Genomic DNA, 19,167 nt, shown 5'->3' on the forward strand with positions numbered 1-19,167 from the left:
GTCTGAACAGCTCACAGGGCCTTCATGCCTCATGCCTCAAAAGTCCTAGAAGTATCAAAATGGACATGTCTGAGTGTCCCATGCCCTTCAACAACTCACACCCAAGGTACCCACGCCCTCCTCCCATAACAAAGTCAACTAGAGTGGGAAATTAAGGCAAAATCTAAGCAATATAGCCCACAGTCTACAATATAAGCAATATAGCCCACATTCTACAATTCCTATTTATATTTCCTCATTCTGGTTTTCCCTTCTGTTGGTGGTGGTGGTGGTTTGCCACTGTGTTGCTCCCTTACAGTGTCACTTAAAATGTAGTCAGTCTAAAAAATCCAACAGACTTTCAAATCTGTTTCTTTGGCAGATAGTCATTTTTTGGTTGGTTAGAGAGGAGTAAGAAACTAGTGGTTTGAATGATCATGTTTGGAAATTGCTCATGAAAGGGAATTAAAACTGATCTTTGTCAAGTACCCACTCTTTTCCAGGAACTGTAATGAATTCTTCACATATGATCTCATTTAGGCATCACAGTAAGCCTTTGGCATGAGTATTGTTACCCCCATTTTACAGGTGAGGGGCCTGTGGCTCTGTGAGCATCAGTCACTGTCTTCACATTATCCTTGCTAATAATTCAGTCAGAGTAATCTTTAAGCTCACATCTGTGGAACATCGCTGTCTCCTGCTTGGTCTCTGGTTCTCTGCCTGACTAATCCTCCCACGGCATCACAGAGAGTCCCTGCCTTGGTGAACATCCCCTAATCCTTATGTCATTGACCTTTAACCAGTTTTCCAAGGGCCCCAAATCTAGACTGCTTTTGACCATTAAAAATAAGACTGACAAGACAATGAAGTGTCATTATTTAGAAATCAGGGCTGGATGACCACACAGCAAAAGACCTTCTGGTCTGAAGATTTGGGTGGGTGATCTTGGAGTGACAGCATCAGACAACAGCCAGGCTGTCAGGGTTAATGACCTCTCTTGGCACTTGCGCTGGGGCAGGCACTGTGGGCCTGGGGAGGATGTGGATGGTGGAGCAGATGTGGTTCCTTCTTTGGACAGCTTATAGCTTCTCAGGAAGTCCTTCAGTGCCAATGTCTCTACCATCCAGTGTAGACACACGTGGACTGTATGGTTAGGAGCTCGCTCTGCAAGGAGCAGGCCTTCGTTCTGACCTCGACACTCACCATAGGCTTCTAGACAAGCTGTTTACCCTCTCAAGTTTTGCCATCCATAAAACAGGAGTGATATTAATCCCATCTCAGAGAATTTGATGAGATCTTCTGCATGAGGTGCAGCACGGTGACTTTAGGATTTTCTCCTGGCTCCACCTACAAGTGGCAGAAGCCAAATCTTAGAAGTCTGTCTCTTGAAAGTTATCTCACAAAGGCCCAAGCACTTAGAAGGTGCTCAATAAATGCTTGTCACTTAGTGGAAAAGAAACAAGGACATGGACCAGAGTTCATCCCAGGCAAAATATTGATAGCACTTTCATTTCTTAACATATTATTTATTGTTATGTTAATTGATTATCAATTTCCATATTAGAATGTAAACTCCATGAGGGCAGGGAATTTGTTTCATCCACGATGGTACTAGTCACACAGTAGCTGTTCAGTAAATATTTAAATGCATGAATAAATGGTCTTTCCTATAAAAGGGAAATAAGTTGGCTAGAAACCTGTGGGCAGTCTCTGCCCTGTAACCTCCTAGCCCTAGGCAGACCGTCCCACTGTCCCACGGAGACTCCAGCCAACTTGGGTTCCTGCTGGCAGCCATCCACAGGAAGCTGCCTGCGCCTGCCCCTGGCCCCAGCCAGCCAGCTCACCTGTGGGGCCCAGGGCAGAGCTTTTCAGATTGGCAACTGCTTAGTCTGATGTCATAAAACTCACTGAGAATTGCTGCCATTTGGATTTATGATTTTCATTGTTTTATAGTTTATACTTGTGCCCTGCAGTGATTTTCCATTAAATCAGAACATTTATGTTTCAAAACAGAGCTGATGTGGTTGTGAATATATATATATATCTTAAAAGCTGATCTCTGGTAATTAAAAACTGACAGTTATGAGCAGATTAGGAAATTATCATTTGTTTAATAAAGTTCTATTTGAAGCTCTTAGTGCCTGAAATGTTTTTTTAGCCTGATAAGGTGGCAGATTTTACGTTGGTATACACTGAAGGCTTCAAGTGTAACTGTTGTTTCTACCCCTGTTAGCATAAACCAGTAGGTAAAAATAAGTTGCAAACTTGGGAAGGGACCAATGACAGAGTATAGTCTAAGAAGTTACTAAAACTTCTATTGATTTTAGGTGAAACATATCCTATAGGTACATGTATTATACTATATATACATACAATAATTATATAGAATATGAATATATATATACAAATTATTATACTAAATATCATTATATATATTAATCATAATAGATGCTTTGTTACAGACATACTTTGTGTAATAGGCAACATACAACTCCCAACATCTCTCTATATTTGGTACGTATTAATCCTACTATATATTATCTATATGTACAGTTCAGTTGACCCTTGAACAGCACAGGGATTAGAGGAACCAAGCAAAAAGTTACATGCAAGCTTCATGTATAAACTTCATGCAAACTTCATGTAAAAACTTCATGTATAAGTTAGAATCAACCCTTCATACTCATGGTTCCATATTCATGGATTTAACCAACTGTGGAGTGTTCAGTACATATTTATAGGAAATAAAACAACCAGATTGACTTGGTTTGATCTCCTTGCAGTCCAAGGGACTCTTAAAAGTCTTATCCAACACCACAGTTCAAAGCATCAATTCTTCGGCACTCAGCCTTCTTTATGGTCCAACTCTCACATCCATACATGACTATTGGAAAAACCATAGCCTTGACTAGATAGACCTTTGTTGGCAAAGTAATGCCTCTGATTTTTAATATGCTGTCTACATTGGTCATAGCTTTTCTTCCAAGGAGCAAGCATCTTTTAATTTCATGGCTGCAGTCACCACCTGCAGTGATTTTGGAGCCCAGGAAAAGAAAGTCTGTCACTGTTTCCATTGTTTCCCCATCTATTTGCCCTGAAGTGATGGGACCAGATGCCATGATCTTAGTTTTTTGAATGCTGAGTTTTAAGCCAGCTTTTTCACTCTCCTTTCACTTTAATCAAGAGGCTCCTCAATTCCTTTTTACTTTCTGCCATAAGGGTGGTGTCATCTGCATATCTGAGGTTATTGACATTTCTTCCAGCAGTCTTGATTCCAGCTTGTGCTTCATCCAGCCTCGCATTTCACATCATGTACTCTGCATGTAAGTTGAATAACCAAGGTGACAATATACAGTCTTGAGGTATTCCTTTCCCAGTTTGGAACCAGTCCATTGTTCCATGTCCAGTTTTAACTGTTGCTTCTTGGCCTGCATACAGATTTCTCAAGAGGAGGTAAAGTGGTCTGGTATTCCCATCTCTTAAAGAATTTTCCACAGTTCACTGTGATCCACACAGTCAAAGGCTTTGGCATAGTCAATGAAGCAGAAGTAAATGTTTTTTTGGAACTCTCTTGCTTTTTCTATGATCCAGCAGATGTTGGCAATTTGATCTCTGGTTCCTCTGCCTTTTCTAAATCCAGCTTGAACATCTGGAAATTCAAGGTTCCCATACTGTTGAAGCCTCACTTGGAGAATTTTGAGCATTACTTTGCTAGCATGTGAGATGAGTGCAATTGTGCAGTAGTTTGAACATTCTTTGGCATTGCCTTTCTCTGGGATTGGAAAGAAAACTGACTTTTTCCAGTCCTGTGGCCACTGCTGAGTTTTCCAAATTTGCTGGCATATTGAGTACAGCACTTTCACAGCATCATCTTTTAAGACTTGAAATGGCTCAGCTGGAATTCCATCACGTCCACTAGCTTTGTTTGTAGTGATGCTTCGTAAGGCCCAGTTGACTTGGGATTCCAGGATGTCTGGCTCTAAGTGAGTGATCACGCCATCGCGGTGTTCTGGGTCATTAAGATCTTTTTTTTTAATAGTTCTTTCATGTATTCTTGCTACCTTTTCTTAATATGTTCTGCTTCTATTAGGTCTATACCATTTCTGTTCTTTTTATGTGCCCATCTTTGCACAAAATGTTCCCTTGGTAGCTGTAATTTGAAGAGATCTTTAGTTTTTCCCATTCAGTTGTTTCCCTCTATTTCTTAGCATTGACCATTTAGGAAGGCTTTCTTACCTCTCCTTGCTGTTCTTTGGAACTCTGTATTCAGATGGGCCTCATCCATATCTATGCCCAAACAACCTCCTCTACTGTGAGGATATGTTCAGCTGGTGATTGCCATCCAAGTCACTCTGAATTTTAGCTGAATGACATCACGAAAATCCAAATTCTGCTTCAAGAATGGTCCTATGGTTTAAAAAAGAAAAAAAAAAGTGGGGGGGCAGCTGACTCCAGCTGGATTTAGAGGTGGGATAAAGAGGTAGCCACTAGGAGAGTCCTAGAGGGAACCTCCGCCCCCTCCAGGCAGAATTTGGAAAGTAGTATCGCACCATCTCCTCCACTAACTCTCCAGTCTTCTGACAAGTCTATGGAGGTTCCTGAGGGAAGTTGTATATATCAAGCTGCAAATGCCCATCTTAGCTTAATGACACTTAACAGATTTGCAGGTCATCAGAAGGACTTGTCGTTTAGGGGAGAGTAATTTTTCAAGGTAAGGGAGTGAAAAATATATCCTGAGTGCAGTTGCCCACTCCAGTGGAGCAGTAGGTAGGGAGTGCCAGGGAGGGCAGCCACAGGGCCGTGAGGCTGGTGGAGTAGAGAGAGGGACCCAGGAAACTAGACTGTTGTTGGGCTGGGTGCACCCACTCACGAGGAGGAGGAGAGGAGGAAGCTGCTAGGTCCTTCTCAGTTAGAGCCTGGAAGCCTCCTGGAGAACATGGAGCTCCAGTGTGTTTTCTCTGAGTGAAAGTTCTTCCTATGTGGACACTAGGTTGTCTTATGCAGGGACATATCTCCCGGTGTCACTTGCAGAACTGTTACGTTATTTTTTTTCCTGAGTGAAATTTTGGAAATTCCTTCTCTTTTTCCCACTGACAAGTTTGACATTTTCTTTTCTTTACTAACACTATTCACCAGGCCACCCCTGGCACATGATACCTCTGTTGATTTGGCAAGTCATTCTTAAAATGTGTAATTTATTATTAGTGCATACTAAGTTACTTTAGTCATGTTCAACCCTTTGTGACCCTATGGACTATCGCCTGCCAGGCTCCTCTGTCCATGAGATTCTCTAGGCAAGAGTACTGGAGAGGGTTAGAATACTAGAGTAGGTTATTGTTAGTAGTATTATCATTACTGTTATTATTATTTCTAAATTTTAGTCACAAAGCATAAAGAGAAAATATCATAAATATAAATAAAGGTAAGCAGTGTATCTCCCTGGGCCTAAGTTGGATAGAAAGAACTTGGAGCTGCTGGATCACCAAACTTGAGGCCCCCAGCAGCATGGCAATGACTGCCCTTTGGTAGACTGTTCCTCCTCCTTGGGCTTCCTGGACGTTGAACCTCCTGAGCTTCCTCTCTGGTTGTTTGATTGCAAGTCCCACCCATTAAATGCTGGGCTTGCTCACAGACCAATTTTAGCTTTCTTCTCTTCTCACAGTGTACCATCTGTCTTCTCAGAAAATCCCACCCACACTCATTCATTCTCCATCCCAAACCTTCCTATGTCACCACCTGGTCAGTATGTTCAGTTAGGTGTTGCCAAGGCATCTCACACTTGGGCTATGCGAGTTGAGCTACTGTCAACCCCTGCCCTCACTCCACAACCTGGACCTCCCCAGTATATATATAGTAGGTGCCTCATAAATATCTATCAAGTGGAGCACTCTTCAGTGCTCCAGCACTCCCAGCTCTAACTGTCTTTGTTTCATAAACGCTGCCAGATTATGTCCTCCCTGATAAAAGAGAGGAAACTTTTTGACCTGCCTCGTCCTCACGGACCTGTGCATCCCCCTTAGCCCAAGCCCACAAACACACGTGTGGCATGAACACAGCATGTACCCGTCCCTAGCAGCATGCATGCCTACACATGAGCATACACCTACACCTCTAATCAGCTGAAAAGCACCACTCAGTCTCAAAGCAAATACCTTCTGTGGCCAAATTAAACAAATATAAATATACAACTTCTTTTTTTAAGAATAATAAAATCTGTTTTCTGTCCCTTCAGAGGTCAGTCCATTTTCAGCTCCCTGGCCTTGCCGGAGGCCTCTGACATCCTCCAAGTAACTTGAGTGACCCCCACTTTGCAGGAAGACGTGCTTGCCCTACATCCTCCTCAACTTGTTGGAGTTGCATTTGCGTTTTCTCAGCTCTTTATCTGGGCTGGGCTGACCTGTGAGGGACTGACCACTCTCTGAGCACATGGCTCCTTGCGTGGCTGGACAGGGAAGCCGTACACTCACAATATGGCAATTTCTCATCCTGACAAAAGAGTCTGAAGAGTGGTTTTCTGGCCTTCCTGTCCGGGAATTCTGGGCCCTGACTAGGGTTCCATAGTCCACTTCCGCCAGACTCCAGGCACGCCCCCTGGAGGATACTCAATAGGGTACTCTTGGTCCTTTGGCTGGAATAGCCCGTTATATGATGACAGAGTGCTGGCTGGGTTCTGAGCTGCAAATCGCTGGGCCCAAAAAAGACAAGACCGGCAACCCTTGCCTTCTAAGGACAGTGATGGTATCCTGTTTGCCCTCTGGTATAGAACTTACCATCCCAAGTGTTCTGGACTCATGTCCACTTATGTCTTGAAGACAGAGAGCTTTCCTTGAGGAGAGGGACTGTGTCCTCTCTTAGTATCCTCAGGGCCCAGCTCTAAAGCAGACCCTGAGCAGCCTCTCAGTAAACAGTCTGAAGCATTATGTAGCAGGGCCAAGTAGGCAATGGATGTATTAGGAGTTGTTGTCGTGCCACTAAGTAGACTGTCCTTAGAATGGGCTTAATATGGATCCCGCCCGTTATATGGATCCAGACACTCACAAACATGAAGGCCAGGCATTTTGAAGGCTCTAGGGACCAAGATGCAGACACAAAGACATAGTTCTCGTGGAGCTCATGTTAGGGAAACTGTAAACTCAAGGACGTAAGCAAGCAAAGTAATTGCAAGTTGTAATCATTGCTGCATAGGAAATGACCAGGGTGACTGAAAATAAAGGAAGGGGAGGGGCAAGAGGTGATGGGATACTTTAGACAGGGTGGCCAAGAAAGGCATCTTTGAGAAAAGGGGATGGAGACCAGAATGCCAGGGAGCCTGTTCTCTAGGGAGAGGAAACAGCCATGTGGGAAAGGTCTCAAAGCAGGAAAGTGCTCAGTGAGCTTGAGGAGCTGTCACACAAACCCTGTGGCTGGACAGAGGGGAAATGGGCACCAAATGAGACAGGGGAGGGCCAGCCCCAAGGCCAGAGTACGGCTCTCAGGTGCCGATCTAACTGCCATGGAAGTTGCTGGCGTCAACAAAGGGTTCTTCCCGCGTGAAACCAGAGCATGGACTGGAAGGTGCAAGGGAACCTTAGAGTCAGCTGCCTCTGGGAGTTTGGCCTTAGTTTTAGTATTTTTTTAAAGAACAGTGTATCTTAGTAGTTGCGTATGTTATCTGAAAATAGGATCATCTGACTGGAGGAGCCTGATCCACAAAACTCACTTCTCTGTTCATTCCTTTCTTCATTCCTCTGACCAACAGGCATGGAGAAGCTGGGATGCTTCCGGCACTGGAGGATTCCCAGGCCCTGCCCCAGTGGAGCTGGGCATTGTGGAAGACAGGTACTCCTAGTGGGGCCTGTACCAAGATATGGAGGCAGGAGGCAGTCTCAAACATCTAGGAAACCACCCACAGGCCCCACGTTTGGATTTTGAGGGGGTATGTTGAGGGATGAGGCTGAAAGGCCAGGCTGGTGGAGACCACACAGCATCTCACATACCATGTTAGAAAGCGAGTTCATGGGGTGCCCTTGAATAAGGCAAATAGTAGGAGAGAGTGGTCAGATTTACATTTTGTATCAAAATGTCTGCTGGCAAAGGCTTGCTCAGGAGTAGAAAGGGAAACATTTGGTATCCAACAGCCAGGATTGCAAGTTCAAGCTTGGTGGTTTCCAGCTGCCTTAGCTTCCCAGGATATTAGAGGAAGGGTCCTGGGGGATTATAAGCTCAGAAAAGCAGCTTGCTTGAAGTCACCATTGTCCTTGGTCCTGGTCTATACACTGAACCCCAGATAGCCATTTCAAAACCGAGTTGATTGATGACCTGGAGAGGAATGAGAGGACTAGGTGTTAAGTGTCCAGTCAGGGCAGCCCATCCTCCTTGCTGAGGACACAAGTCAAGGCCTATTTACCACCAGTGGAGGTCAGGATATTATCCGTGAGTATTAAGGATAAGAATTTGCTTTCATTACTGTGGGTGGAAAAAAAAAAAAAGTAATTGGAGAATCATGCAATCAGACAAGTGATTCGACAGTGATTCCAAGTCTTAATGCCCAGGTACAGCTCCAGGCTGTTTATTTTGGCCATGAACAGGGATGCTCTTTCACACCTCAGGTTTCCAGTTGTCTGCTGCCTTCAGACAGGGGGTCTTCTCTTTGGTCCAAACTGCAGTGTGTAGCTTATCAGTTACGTCTTATAACCATGTTGCCATGAGACAAGAGCAACCACCACCCCAAAAGCAAAAATTGGGTTTTCAATCCCACAAAAGGGCAAAAGCGTGGTACAGCATTTTTTTCCTCCCCAAATGACACAGCAAAATGGGATTGAGAACATGAGAGTTGATATCAGACAGCCCAGGTCAGTGACATCTGAGACCCTTCTTCCTCCTCTTTAAGAAGGAGAGAATAATAATCTGACCAGATTCATAGACTATTTGTGAGATTAAATGAGATAATGTGTATAAAAGATGTACCGCTGAGCCTGGGCATACAAAAGCATCTGAAAAAAAAATGGTGGTTATGACTTGGTTCCTAAATGAATGAACTTTTCCCTATGACTTGGAGAAAGATTTCTCTGCAGATTTTTTTTTTTTAATCATTTACCTTGGTTCTGAGAGCACATTATGCTTTTCTGCAGGCAGGAGGTGCAGTCTCCTAGGCAGGCTTCTCATGTGCCATCCCGTCTGGCATAGGGTCATACTTGAGTGACATGGCCTCCCTGGGAGAAATGGGAGGTGGCTGCAACAGAGAAAGCCGGGAGAAAGGATGACAGCTGGTCACCAGCATCTGCTGCCATCTTGAGGGTAGTCTGCATTGAAGGGGCAAATGGTTTTTCTGTTGAACTTATTATTAAGTTTGTGAAAGTGTTTGACGTCATCTGCCAGAAGAGCCTGGATTCCCATCTGATTAACCACAGTCATTTGCAAGTCTCCACTGCTTGCCCAAGAACAAGCAGAGTTTCTTCATAACCTCCCCCTGAGGGCCTGTTCTCTGGTGATCCAAATACTTGGCATCCCAAGAAGTAATCTTTTGCATCTCTTATCTTCACATAAATGGAAGAATTTACCGTCGTTTCTGTGGCACTCAGGCCTGAGCTTTGTGGAATTAGCCTGCTGGTGGGGAGCGCATACCAGGAAGTGAGGGCACTGAGAATGGAGCCAGGGTGAAGGAGACAGGCACATATGGGTCTCTTCCTTTAGGGCATGTTTTCAAGTCAAGAAAAATTTTTTTTTTTTTTTTTTTTTTTTACTTTTTTCTTCTGAGTCTCATGGGTGCCAACCCTTTGCTAAATGCTCTGTGGTTTACAGAAGAGTTTCCTGGCCTTTATTCCTGGGAAATCTAACCATCAAATTGGGGCACTATAATTTTACAAATGGCAAAGAATGACATTTTCAGTCGAGATGGTGCTGTGGGAGGAAAAGAGGGCTGTACCCAACTTCTAAAGTGCCAACCCCAACTCACGTCACTAAGCTTTGTGTTCCCCAGGTTCTTTATCTGTAGGTTGGCGGTGGTGCTACCCACTGCCCAGGGCTGTTGTGGTGAGTAAGAAAGATAAGGCGTGTTGTAGCCTTAAGGATGTGTAAGCCCAGAGCTTAGGAACAGGTTACAGCGGTGAACCACAACCACCCTGTGGGCCCCACTCCCAGCTGTGGAGATCCCAGGTCCCAAGCAGTTTGCTAACTAAGGGTCTGGGAGCTGTCACGGCAGTCCTGATTAGAAACACCTGTGTTGCCCCACCCCACGCCGCCCCCCTCAGTCCCTACCTTCTTCCCATTGTTTTCCCCCCTGGGGCTGTAGGTGTTCCCATCAAGTGTCATTCCTCAGGCCCAGGGTAAAGGAATCTGTGATTTTTCTCGCTGGGCTAGACTGAACGTTTCAGTCTCTGTCCCCTTCAAGTGTCAATTGTCACTTTCTCTCATATGTTACAGTTGCACAGGCTTCCATTTTTCAGCCCGTAGTGTCTCTCTCTGTGGCTTATACACAGTAGGATGTGCTTGTTAGTTGCTTTGTCATGTCCGACTTTTTGCGACCCCGTGGACTGCAGCCCATCAGGCTCCTCTAGACACAATACGAGCTAATAAGTATTTTTCAAAAGTTCTAGTGACTTGCCCTCACATGGCAAGTGGGTTTGAAGCAGTGACTGTTAGAGACCCCTGCAGAGTACTGGGGTAGCTACAGTGTCTCAGGCATTGTGCCTGAGCTTTCACCTTGGTTACAGCATTCAGTCATGGCAGTGTTCTGCTTATTTTACAGAAAAGAGCGCCGAGTCCTAAAGATACTAGTCCAACACCATCCAACTAAAAAGCAGCCTAGTTAGGGTTTAGGTACAGAATGGTCTCACTGTCCATCAGGAAGAGACAAGTGGGGGTACCTCCCCAGCATCTCAGGTCACAACACAGAGGCACCCACAATTTCCTTGGCCTTTAGGTGCATAAACAGCCATGGGGAGGGCGGGTAGGGGTGTACAATTCTAAGAAGCCAAATTATGTATTTCAAACTATCGTGGATACATTTCTAGAGATATCAACAGTTGATTCCATGTCGTGCTAAAAGTATACTTTTGTTAAAAGTTAAAAGTATAATTTGACCTATTGCTATTCTCGCCCCATCTCTAACAGATGTGGTAGAAAGACCTCACTTCTCCTCAGCATAAGAGCATTTCTTCCCCAGCTCACAGCAAATTCATTGTAGGGACCTTTGCTTCCCTTTTTTCAACACAAAAAACTAGTATAGTTGATCAGAGAAGAAAAGTTAGGTTTTTTTTTCCCCTCCTTAAAACCAACTGCTAGGCCTCCCTGCCATCCCCATAGGTTTTATAGAATTTTTTAAGGTGTCTTGTTTAGAGAATTTCCTTTCTTGCTATCTTTGGAATTTTTGGAAGAGAGCTATGCTCCTCCTTGGTCATACCATCCTGCCTCTAAATCAGCCCACCCCTGTCAGCCACTGTGACCTCTCAGACTCTGTAGTCCCCTTCTCACCACAAAGCCTTCCTTTCCCAGCCCAAAGGATCTGGGCCCAAGCAGCAGATAGAGATTTTCAGCTCAAAGGTGGGTCTTGTATTTGGCATAAGGTGGTCACGGGCAGCTGTGTGGAATTAGCATAGCATTGCTTCTCACCAACCTGAGGCCTTGGGCAAGTAACTCGCCTTTTCTAAGCATTTATTTCTTCATACATTTAAAAAGGTGGTTGTTGATGCCAGATGCCAGAAGGGTTGTTGTGGTCAGGGTTCTTGTCTCCCAGGATGAAATGGCAGAGGATACCATAGGCAGATGCACCCTTTCCTGGTAGCCAGAGCATGGCTCCCAAATCCCTCTTTGGCTTCATGATCTGGGTCAGGCCATCTTGGAGCTTTTGATCACTGTTTAAGACTTAAATTTGAGAAGCAGTTGTCCACCAGAGGCCCTGCAAGGAGATGTTTAACAATGTCTAGAGCCATTTTTCTTGCCTGGAGAATCCCAGGGACAGAGGAGCCTGTTGGGTGCTGTCTATGGGGTTGCACAGAGTCGGACACGACTGACGCGACTTAGCAGCAGCAGCAGCAGCGCCATTTTTGGTTGTTACGAATTGGTGGGTGGGGGTCACTAAGAGCATCTAATGTGTAGAGACCGGAGATGCTACCAAACATCCTACAACGCACAGGACAGCCCTCCCACAACAAAGAATTATCCAGCATCGAATACCAATCCAATGTGCCAAAGGTGAGAAACCGTGGACCAGAGGGACGGTATGTGACCTGCTCCCTAACTCTTTCCCTCCAGTCCCCACACACCCCATTTGGACCTGTAGCAGCTGGGGGACTAACAGAGCCTCCATGGACGTTCTCACCAGTCCTCCGTCTAGTAGAGAAACACGGGAAGGTAGCCTTCATCCAGGTGCCACGTGACAAGTGTGTTCTGCCTGAGGAAGAAATTCTAGGAGCACCCCCCTGCCTAAAATCAGGGACTACTAAAAGTGCTCACTATCACCATTGTTCTTTAGCATTGTTCTCAAGGTTCTAGTCAATACAACCAGATGGAAGAAATGGGTTAGAAATATAATCACTGAAAAGGAAGAGATAAAAATAATCACTAATGCAGATGATTTGGAAAAGCCAGGAGAATCAACTGGAGAACTCCTTTACAAAAACAAAAGTTCAGTATAGCATCAGAGCACAGAATGGCCAGCAGAAATCAATAGTTAGTGCAAACATGTGTAACTTGATAGAAAATATAATGGAAGACAAGACTGTATACAATAGGAATGTGAAATATAAAATAGTAACTTGGGTTATTTAGAAGTAGATTCAGTTTGCAATTAACATGTAAAATCCAGACAACAGTGCTTTAAATAAAATACAATTTTTTCTTTTTCATGTGAATGTTATCTGGAAGTATAGGTAGTCCAGTGACCATTCCTGGGGCAGGGTCCTTATCTTCAGGGTTAAAGGTGGCTGCTAGGACTCCAGGCATTACAGCCGCATTCAAGTAATAGGCTAGAGGAAGAAACGAAAAAGAAGAGTAAGGCTCTTCCTTTCAAGGAGACTTTCACACATCTGATTGGCTAGAACCTAGTCACATAACCATGCCCAGCTCTAAAGAAGGCTATAAATCCTAGTTTATAGCTGCATCACTGTGTGCTTGGCTTAAAAGAAATCAACATTCTCTCACTATGGCAGAAAGTGAAAATGAATATTGGGACCATGGGCAGACTGCCATGAAATGTAACAAAAAGGTAAAAGATCTATGAGAGAGAACTTTAAAATGCTCCGACAGGACACAGACGAGACTTGAACAAATGGAAAGACAAACAATGATATTGAATTGGAAGACTCAACATCACAGAAGGATCAATTCTCCCTGAGTTAATTTATAACTTTAAACATGTTTCCAATAAAAACATCACTAAGAAATTTTTTTTAACTAGACAGATGATTCTAAAGTTCAAATGGAAAAATAAATAAGCAAGAGTAGCCAGGAACTTTTGAAAAGGGAGAAGGAGGGGACCAGCCCTACTGTCAATTAAAATATATTTTAAACCTACAATAATATAAAAAGTGTGGTACAGATCAATGTTATAGAGTAAAGAGTAAAGGAATAAATCCAAATATATATGAACATTTAATACCAGTATTTGATAAAGGTAGTTTTTCAATCAATGAGGAAAAGATGAACTACTTAACATATGGGACTGGGACACTTTACTAAAAGTCTGAAAACAAAGTTGGATCTATATTGCCCACGTTTTATCAAGATAAATTCCAAGCATATCACAGACTTATCTGTATATAATGAAAGCATAAAAGTACTAGTGAAAAACCTTGGGAGAATGCTTTTATAACTTTGAAATAGGTAGGACAAAGCCTTTCAAATGAAAACATAAACTCTAAAACCTATAAAATTAAACATCAATTCACTTACATCAAAAATAATATTGGCCTGGCAAGAACTGGCATAAGCAGTGTCCAAGTCAAAGAGCAGACCGACACAAGCATTTGCAATTCTCAGCCCACACAAAGGTTGTTTCCTAATATAGAAAGAGCTCCTGACAGTCAACAAAAACACACACCACAGAAGGAAAATGGGTAACAGACAATCCATGGAGAAAAAAAAAATACAGAGCACTTTCAGACATTGGAAAATTGCTCAAACTTAACAGAGAAACCTAAGGATACATACTGAGGTACTGCTTTTACCTACCAGACACCAGAAACCTGGTAACACAGCAGGGTAGCAAGCAGGAACTCTCACCTCCGCTTCTGGAAGTATAAATTGTTCAGCCTCCAAGGAGAGCAGTTTGACAACATTCATCAAAATCTACATTTTTGTACTACTAGACTCAAATTTCTAGGATATATGCACAAGTACCTTCATATATGTAAAGATTTCATAGGTACAAGCTAAGTCACAGCAGCACTATTTATAATAGCACAATATTAGAAGCATCGTAAACAGGCCCCCCAAAATTATGATGGAGTATTATGCAACCATAGAAAAGAATTTGGAGGCTCTTCATGTACCAAGACAGAAAGATGTCCAATATATTCAGTAAATAAGTAAAAGATACAAGGTACAAATGAGTGCATATAACAAGCTCCCAGTTAGTTAAAGGAGGGAAATGAATGTGTATTCACACTTTCTTATTTACATCTAAAGTGTGACCAAGAGGATGCACAAGAATAAGTTAAAAGCAATTGCCTGTAGCGGGGAAGGGACAGAGGCAGAGGGGAGAATATTTCCTGCATGCCCTTTATACTTTGAGTTTTATACATGAATGTATTAACAACTGAAAAAGATTGAGTGAAACTATTAATAGATCAGCTTAATAAAGGCCAGTCACATTGGCTCATATATAGGGAAAGGGATGTTGCTGTATTTGTTTCCATTATTAAAAAAAAAGAAAAAAAAACCTACTCCTTAAACCAAAGGATTAATGATTTCAAAATGTGATGTTGGAAAAGACTCTTGAGAGTCCCTTAGACTGCAAGATCAAACCAGTCCATCCTAAAAGAAATCAACCCTGAATACTCGTTGGAAGGACTGATGCTGAGGCTCCAATACTTTGGTCACCTGATGCAAAGAGCTGACTCATTGGAAAAGACCCTGATTCTGGGAAAGACTGAAGGCAGAAGGAGAAGAGGGTGACAAAGGATGAGATGGTTGGATGGCATCACCAATTCAATGGACATGAACTTGGGCAAACTCTGGGAGATCGAAAGAGGGAGGCCTGGCATGCTGCAGTACCTAGGGTGGCAAAGAGTTAGACATAACTTAGCAACTGAACAACAACTGCATAAACAGTGTTCCAGTCCTCAAAAGTGCCCTGACCTTGTATTTGGGGATTGAATAGAGAAAGATTGATGTCTAGGCAGGAGCCCCTCTTTGCAAAGCTGTCAGTCCCCAAGTTTGGCAAGTACCTACTCCTTGTTCAGCCATGACCCAAGGGCCAGGAGAAATTTCTCTCAAAAGGAAAAGTCCAGTCACTCTGCCATGCGAACTGGACTGCAGAGAAGGCAAGGCTGGGAAAGGACTGTTTCTGACCCCTCTACTTGGGGAAGCTTAGAGATCCCTAGAAAGAGGCAGCACTAGAAGCCCAGAGGAGAGAAATCCTGGGGCAGGAAGAGCAAGTAGAAAGGCAGGGAACAGCAATGCTGGTTGGAGAAGGGAGGGAGACCACGAGGGGACCACAGTCTTCAGCCGGTGCACAGTAAGCAGAATATGAAGGCTACCCTCTTCCCCGGGAAGCCTTCATCCCCTCCCCTCCTCTCTCTTTCTCCACCTGAGCAACCCTGGCCCTGGGCTTTCCTGAGCACTGCCATCCCCTGAAACCCCACCTGGGAACTCACTGAGAGCCTGAGACAGGACATGTTTGGTCCCTGTGGTATTTTTCTTTTTAATGAGACTAGAAGACCCTCCAGAGAAAGAGTTCCACCAAGGGCCTTTCAGGCACCCAGGGGTCTTTCAAGCTATGCTGATCTTTCCTGTTACAGGGAAAGGAACATAAATCATGAAGTCTTCCCTGGGACTTGGTTTCGTGTGGGGAGTTGAAGTTTAGATAAATATAGACGGTAGAGGGGGAATCTGAGGAATATGTCAGGCACAAACAAGACAGCAGGAAGAAATGCTTTGGCCTGGGTCCTCCCTTCGCCGCAGCAGAGGGGCAGCTGCCAGCAAAATGTGCTCCATCCTGGGGGCCGCCCTGGCCTTCCTTCATCAGGATTGGCTTCTCTCTCCTAGAAGCAGAGGGGCAGAGAGCCCAGGGATGACGTGTGCCCGGGCCAGGGCAAGGGAGGGCAGAGAAGAATGGGAGACAGGGAGGAACTGAAGGTTCACCTTCTCTTACTCTGAGTAGGAGCCCCAAGCCGAAGGAAAGGCTGAGCTTGATGGACCGGAAATGCTGAGTCTCGATTTTCAGAATGAGGGCAAGGTTCAGGCTGGCTCAGAATCTACTGAATCTATTCCATTCACACAGAAGCAAACGAGTCTTTCCTGTGACATAATGAGCATTTTCAAAGAGAGTGCTTTGAGCAATGGCATGCGGGGCTCCTTTTAAATTTGGGGTTGGTGGCTGGCATTGAAAATCTGTCACTGAGAAGGCCAGAAGGTGGGGGAGTGTCATACCCAGAGGCAGTGGTGCCCAGCTTCAGGTTCTAGATCCATTAGCACCCTGTCACCTTACAGAAATCACTTACCTCTTCCGTCTTCCCTTGGTTAGTTTCTGCCACTGTCATGCAGAGAGTGCTCTTCCTAACGGTCAGTTGTTCAGAATACGACTGTGGTTTGTCGATGACCAGGTGCGCTTCCCACAGGCTTTGGTTATTAGCAGCCTGAGTGTTGCCATGCTGATCCTGATGGGCAGGGGTGGGTCTTGGAAAAGCAGGTCCAGTCTAGAGAGCAAGTAGGGGCCCTAACTCGGAGGGGCCCTGAGTCAGCCTCAGCCACTCGCACGTTTGCAGGACTCCCAGCTCCCTCTCTGTTGCCTCATGTGTAAAGGTGTTAAAGATGGGCTACTTTGACACACTCACCACAGTAGTCCTTCCCACCAGCGCATGAGATTACAGACCTGCACAGGACCTAACCCCTGCAGTGATTGCCCCCCAGGCTACCTGAGCCCAGGCTGTGTTCCTCTCGTCATTTCCCACCCTCATCGCCCCAGCTAGAACCCAGCCTTGACCACACACAGAGGCCAGAGAGGGGACTTGGTGAGCCCTGGTCCCAGGGGCTCGGCTGATCGGATGCACTCTTCTTTCTGTAGTTCCCAGGCATTTGCTTAGAGCAGCACATTTTATGTGCTTTCTTTTTTCTCAAGAAGTCCCAGCTGTACGAGGAAATGGGGCCACGGGTGCAAGACAGGCCAGCCTTAGAGTGCTTCCTGCTGCACCTTTGCACTCAGGCCTGGATTCCTGACAGTGGCTGGAGTTCAAGTCCAGACGCCAGCAGGCCTGTGAGAAAGGTCCCTCTTGCTCTGTGTGCTGTGGAATCAGCTGTCTTTGCAAGACCCCCCACCTCCACCCCAGAGTGACTGCTGAGAGAGACCCAGGGTGAGGACCTCCATCTGGATCTTTCTATGAGATGGGTCTAGAATTTGCTGACTTGCCTGGTAGGGGATTTATCATCCAGAATCCTAGGTTATATGTGAGATCTTATGTGGAACCCCAAACTGTAGAACTGGCCGTGTGGGAGCCGTACTGCCTGAGGCCTGAGAACCACCCAGCTTTAAGAGTCCTGGGAATTGCAGCTAGTGTGCCTTCTTTCCTGCACTCAGACCCTTCCCCCGCGCGGCCTGCTTGCCCCCAGGAGACTGAGCTTGCAAATGCTTCCTGCTAGTGCAGGCTGGGCTTCAGTTATCCTCAGCCCCTCAGCATGAATTTCAGCTTCCTTCTTCCTGGTGTTCTAGGCTCTTCATGGCTGTTTTCAACATGCCTGTCCTAGCTCACTGTATCCTGGGACCCAGTGCTCTGGCCTCCTTGTTGCCTTTTGCATCTATCATGTTGGCCCTCCCCTCCCTCCCGCCTTTTCTCTTCATGTTCTATCCTTTCTCTTGAGAGTCAGTTTTCTGGAAGCCCCCCCTGCCTACACCAGCCATCAATGATCTCCCCACTGGAAACAATAGCTCACATAGTGCCTTGTAAACTAGCACTTGGTTCTTATGTGTTTTATCTGCTTCCCTGGTTTCAATATGTCAGTCTTGTCCTTCCAGCTGATTCCTATGATTAACTCATGATCTGAATAATACAAATTTCCACATATAGTAGTGTTTCAATGAATAGCTGCTGACTTTTTTAAACCAAAGCAGGGTTTAGACATTCCTGAGGTTACAGAAATTCCTCCCTCGTGTTGGAGTGAATAGGGGTCATCTTTGAGGGGGTGGCCGTATGGGTGAGAGCCCTGTGGGTGAGAGGTCGGTTGTTGGCAGGTAAAGCCTCCTGGAAGACTTCCCTTTCTGTAGCAGGCTTCCCTGAGATGTGCATCTCTTTCCAACTGGAAAGGTCATATTGGGATGAGTGAAGCACTAATCATGTGGCTCTGCCCTGTCTTACAGGGATTTGAAACTGGACAATATCCTTCTGGATGCAGAAGGTCATTGCAAGCTGGCTGACTTTGGGATGTGCAAGGAAGGGATTCTGAACGGTGTGACGACCACCACTTTCTGCGGGACACCCGACTACATTGCTCCCGAGGTAAGACCATGAAGATAAGGGGCTACCTCCTCCCACTGCCAGGGCTGAGGCCTGAGTTCATCCTCATGTGTTGGGGTCATCTAGCAGTGCTGGGTGAAGGCTGTGGAAAACCAGGAAGAATTCCAGGGAGGAGGGAAAAAAGGAAAGGTAAAAGGCATATCGATTTCTCCATAAGGAAGTGGTGGTGATGAGGAGAGAACGGTGAACTGCTTGTGCAGGCTGGGCTTCAGAATAACAGGCCATTCCCTGAAGCTAGCCAGGCCCTCACTGAGCATCCCATCTCATCCCAGTCCAGAACCATCACAAAGCTAGGACCAAGCAATGTTTGTTGACTTGTATTATTGTTTTTACTTTTCTTAAGGTAGTACTGGGTTTTACTTTTTAATTATTTATTTAGTTTGGCTGTCCTGGATCTTGGTGGCTGCACAGGCTTTCTTCTGGTTGCAGGGAGCAGGGGCTCTCTCTAGCTGTGATGTGTGCCCCCTCGTTGCGATGGCTTCCTCATCGCAGAGCACGGGCTCTAGGGCACGTGGGCTTCAGTAGCTGCAGTTCTGGGCTC

The 19,167-nt window shown here is 45.1% G+C and overlaps 1 protein-coding gene across 2 annotated transcripts in view; it reads left to right on the forward strand.

The window, feature by feature from the left end:
• PRKCE (protein kinase C epsilon) overlaps positions 1 to 19,167 on the forward strand; it is a 546,886-nt gene that overhangs the window by 489,683 nt on the left and 38,036 nt on the right. For both annotated transcript variants that reach the window (XM_018055186.1, XM_018055187.1), the window contains exon 13: positions 18,470 to 18,608. In XM_018055186.1, coding sequence (XP_017910675.1) covers positions 18,470 to 18,608 — 139 coding nt within the window. The remainder of the gene's footprint in view (positions 1 to 18,469; positions 18,609 to 19,167) is intronic.

The sequence above is a fragment of the Capra hircus genome, chromosome 11 (genome assembly GCF_001704415.2).
Source record: "Capra hircus breed San Clemente chromosome 11, ASM170441v1, whole genome shotgun sequence".
In the NCBI taxonomy this organism is placed as follows: domain Eukaryota; kingdom Metazoa; phylum Chordata; class Mammalia; order Artiodactyla; family Bovidae; genus Capra; species Capra hircus.